At 31.8% G+C, this 4911-nt stretch overlaps 1 protein-coding gene across 1 annotated transcript; it reads right to left on the reverse strand.

Moving 5' to 3' along the window:
* Positions 1–142: 142 nt before the first annotated feature.
* On the reverse strand, positions 143–2113 carry LOC134257444 (phospholipase A and acyltransferase 2-like). The gene is made up of 4 exons (XM_062740063.1): positions 1979–2113; positions 1610–1796; positions 1390–1519; positions 143–699 (listed from the first exon to the last, which is right to left on the reverse strand). Exons 1-4 carry the CDS (start codon positions 2088–2090, stop codon positions 583–585), a joined length of 546 nt encoding a protein of 181 aa, XP_062596047.1. The 5' UTR covers positions 2091–2113; the 3' UTR covers positions 143–582.
* Between the last annotated feature and the right edge of the window lie 2798 nt (positions 2114–4911).

Here is a 4911-nt window from a genome sequence, read left to right on the forward strand (position 1 = left end):
AAAAAAATATAGATTTGGCTGATATTCATACAGATTTGATTCAGAAAAAGAGTATGTGTAAATATTATTATAAGCACATGTATTTATCAACAATCAAGAACGATATCTTATTTTAGTTTTTTTTTTTTAAAATGGATTTTTATATTTTATTTTTGAAATGACTGACATAAACTGGCTGTACCGAGATACAAGACTATTTTTGGCGAATTTTATACAAAAGTTCAATTTTACTTGCTCTTGAAAAGTAAACGCATATCATAAATCTTTTTGTATTCGTGTACTGTATTTTATAGATATTACTACTACAAACAATAGTGCAGTATAATTCAAAAATTTAAAGACTAATTTGTATACTAGTATGCTCCAGAATATATACGGAAACTGTTTAATATGTACGAACATCCTAAAATTAATTTTTCCTCCACTTTTTCTCTTCGTATAACAAACTCAGAAATTAAAAAAAAAAAAAAATAAATAAATCTGCTATTTTGAACCTTTGCCAGGGAAAAATCATGTTTAATGACACTCTGATTATTAACAGTCAAGAACACGTACAATAATAAATTCCTTAATATTTGAGCATCAGAAATCTAGATGTTTTCGGGTCTTTTCTTTCCTCCCTTTACACAGCTCTCTGATTATCCCCCCTACCACGACAGTCGCCCCGACCGCCGCGATCCCCGTCAGGGCTTTGTTCGCCTGCGATGGAAGAAAAAATCATATAGTATTTCAGTCAAAATTTTAATTTTATCAGAAGAGACGTTTGAATAATCTTGCAAAAAAAAAAAAAAAAAAAAAAAAAAAACCCACACCCTTTTTTCTTTTACTTGTGAAAAAGAAGATTGACAGTAATCAAAGTCAATTATCGAAAGAAACAATAGCAATTGTAAGAAAAGAAACACAGACTCTTAAAACCTGAGGTATGTGATCAGATGTCATGAAGATGTAAGCATACCCGAATCATTTGAGTTAAATGACACAATTACAAGTTATTATAGAACAACAAAGTAGATTTTAGAGCCATTGGTTTATTTGCTAAATCATTTTATTATTAGTGGCAATGACCACTGTGCTGTGCTTGAGCAATTTGTTGTACCCTGTTATTTAAAAATTGAAATGGACAATATTTTAATGTTAAAAGATCAAAGAACCAAAAAGCACCCATTTCCAATGTGGTACAGTTTTGTAGACTAGCAATCACGTCCTGTCAAGCCTTTCTGACAAACTCAGAGAATCTTTTCTTGACGATTTATTTGCGATTTTTTTTCAGCTTGCTGGTAAAACTTATTATATATGTATTTTCAGATGATGAATCAAAACTGAGGTGGTGGATCCAAATTCAAGTAAAAATGTACAAAAGCTCTAACCTTAAAATTAAATACAACTGACCTGTTCTGACCAGTTGACGCCATATCTACAGAAAGCTGCGAAATGTTCACAATTATTCCAGAGAACATTGTATCCTATCTCCCCGAGCTTACTCAGCGCTTCTCTTACAATCTCGTGGGCTGGTTTGGGTCTTCAATGAAAAAGAAATCATGTTTTCTTCCTAACCCCCCAAAAAGCAAAAAGCTTAAAATCGTGAAATTCAATTTATAGAAAAACATACCTGCATTTCTTGTCTTTAGTGTTGTTGATTTCGACTTTGGAGTCAAAAACCACTTTCCAGAAGTTTTCTTTCTTTACAACGGCTTTGTTAAACGTTTTCCCGCAGATCGTGAACACGTGATTGGACTTCAAGGTACCATTGATTCCGTCATTATCGATACCACCAAGATGTACCACCTCCTCGTTACCTAAAAATATTAAATTATTAGGTAATAAAGTTTTGTAGATTTTAATCTAATTCCTCGAAATTTTCATTTGTAACCATAGTCGAACACATTTTTCTTTAAAACATTTTTTTTCATCTAATCACAGACTCGTATTAGATTTCTAATTAAGTTAATTAATCAATATATGTAAAGAAAACCTTTACCAATATAGACAGCCCAATGGGAGTACCATCCACGGTTGAATTCTAATAAATCCCCCGCACGTGCTCGGCGTATAACACTCCTATTGTGTGAGTGGTAGGTACTCGCTGCCATGACGGACAGACCTCGTTATTGTTGACAAACAAGCCAAAGATCACAATTTTCCAACAGGAAAAACACATAATATATAATAGAAATACGGAAATTTTTAACCAAATTGAAAGACTATTTACAATATACAGCTCAACGCACTTTTTAAGCTCACATGGTTTTTCGCACAAATTAAAGTCACATTGATTTTAATCAAAATTGTGTAACGAGGCAACAAATATATTTTATAAGTGATTTCTAACTTACTTTTAAGTTTATTTCACTAATTTAAGATATAATTCACAGATAATTATTAGTAGGATTTTGATATTCTCTTGGCTGATTGATTGTGATAGTTCACAAATGGTTTTTCGTGGTTTCTCGTCAAATGAAGCCAACTATGTTCTCGTTCTTTGTAAAGCAGTTCTTTGCCTTGCATTGACTCAAAAACAGAGCAAAGCATATAACTTTTGTTGTTTTTTTTGTACAATAACATGACTCTATGTAATAGTAAGATCATATGAAGAGAAATCTTCGTCATGAAGAATGGGCGGACCGGCGCCCATTCTTCTTGACGAAGATTTCTCTTCATATGTTCTTACTGACTTAGAACAGAACCTCAGCCAATCAAATGAATGGATTGAAAATAAACTCCTCCCACAGCTGTGTCATATATATGGCTCAACTTGACCGCTCATTATACATATCGAGCACGCAATCAATATCGAACACATGCGGTTTCAGAATGGACTGTCCAACCATTCAGGTTAGCACGGGATTATTTGAAATAGCTTGATTTACTGGGGGAATGGTATGGTGAAGAGGTACTTGGACACAGATTTGAAGTCAATATTTTCTCTGTAATATTACGACTTACATATTTTAATAGCATTTCACACAAAAATTAATTAAAAATCTTATTTCATTTAAAAGTTATTAAAACTTCAAATGTTTTGGCGGGTTTGATTGACATATCCTTGCACTTTCACAAATTTTAACCTTATTCTTAATCCTTAGGAAAAGTTGCAATCTTGTTGTGTATTAATGAGAAATATGAAAACTTTTATCCAGAAAGATAATTTTATTCAGAGTAGAAATGTTAGAAAGCAAAATTCCTTCACAAGTATCGTCATTCCGAACTAAGAGTTGCGTACAGAGTTTAGAAAATCGAGCACACTCGTGTTATGTACAAGGGCACGAGTTCTGTTATTGTTGATGTTTACAATTCACTGGGTGCGTTCAATCGACACAGTCTGCTTACCACAACTGCACGGACTGACAATATATTGTGTTTGTTTTGCTTTCGAACATATCTACTCTGAATTTTCAGGATTATAGTATTAATATTTTTCATTTATACACAACGAGATTGCCACTTTCCCTAAGGATTAAAGCGGCAATACGGCTGCAAATCGTGTGCATTTTCATTCAAATTTACCCAATATAACATTCAGGAATAAGGTAAAAAGTTGAAGTAAGCATTTGAGAAAAATAAATATTCTCTCCTCATGTAAAATTAACGTAATTAAAATCTGCCGGAAAATCAAGGGTCGTACAACTTAGTTCTGTTTATTTGTACCACGTGAATTCTAAAATGGCACGTGCATACAATGTAGGGTTTACAATTATAATGGAATATTAAGTAAAAGCAATTCTGAAAATCAAAATATCTTAACTCTCCGGTAAATTAATAATTGTTAACATATTAGTCTTCATTCAGACGAATTTAACATGATTAAGTACAAATGTTGACGTTTTGTGTATTGGGGTGCAGGAAAGGAAAATCCACTAAATTATACGTCATCGCGGCAAAATGTCAAACAAAATATCTTTCTGCAATTCCAATACAATTTGCTTTCCAAATGGCAATAATTTTTATATGTCATAAGTGCATTTTTACGTTGAGTTTACACTGATTTTTTTTTCTTTGAAAGCCATGGAGATACAAGAAATAATAGCATGTATCAACAAACTTGTAGGGTAGAACCTTCGCGAGCCCCACGTGAATGTCGCGGAGATCCCGTTTCTTCTTCATCCAATGATTATATTAATCTCACAACTAAATTTTTGTCAGGAAAGTTGCTTTTTAATTTCAAGCCCTATTTTTGGTTTTGTTTTTCGTTTTGGTCGACTTTGTCAATGTAGCAGGCCTACCGGGCTTCCCTCTCTTACCATGCTGTTTTGTTTATGAAAACTATACGCATGCGTGAATAGCATGGAATGTGAAACCTCGAGCACGTTGCGATGTTTATATTTATGGGCCATAAATAATTACTAATTTTAATGAAATAATCAGAATTATTTACTTATGAAATTTGTAATTTTCTGAAAGTGTATATATTTATGAGTATGAAAAAAATTCAAAATCCTACAGGAAAATTTTAACAAGTCTGTTTTTGAAGAGATGCGCCATATTGCCACTTTAAGAATAGAATTAGTTCGTGAAAGAGCAAGGATGTGTCAATCAAACCCGCCAAAAAATTTGACATTTTAATATCTTTTATATGAAATAAGATTTTTAATTAATTTTTGTGCGAAATGTTATTAAAATACATAAATCGTAATATTAAAGAGAAAATAATAACTTTAAGGTTTCGTCAAAGGTCAATATATTTAAAAAAATATTTTTACAATAGCTCCAAAACTATGTGTGGTATAAAGTCAAAACGTTTACAGTTTATAAATATACCATTGATTAATAGATAGAAAGTATTACTTGATAACAAATATTTTAAAAACGATATTTTTTTTTTAGAAAATTGTATCAGAAAATCTGCATATTTAAAGAAAAATACACCTGCTTAATTCTATCCTTTTTGTGAAAACCAACATTGTAGAAATTATA

The sequence above is a fragment of the Saccostrea cucullata genome, unplaced genomic scaffold (genome assembly GCF_032062105.1).
Source record: "Saccostrea cucullata isolate Sc308-1 unplaced genomic scaffold, CSIRO_AGI_Scuc_v1 ctg16094, whole genome shotgun sequence".
Classification (NCBI taxonomy): Eukaryota; Metazoa; Mollusca; class Bivalvia; order Ostreida; family Ostreidae; genus Saccostrea; species Saccostrea cuccullata.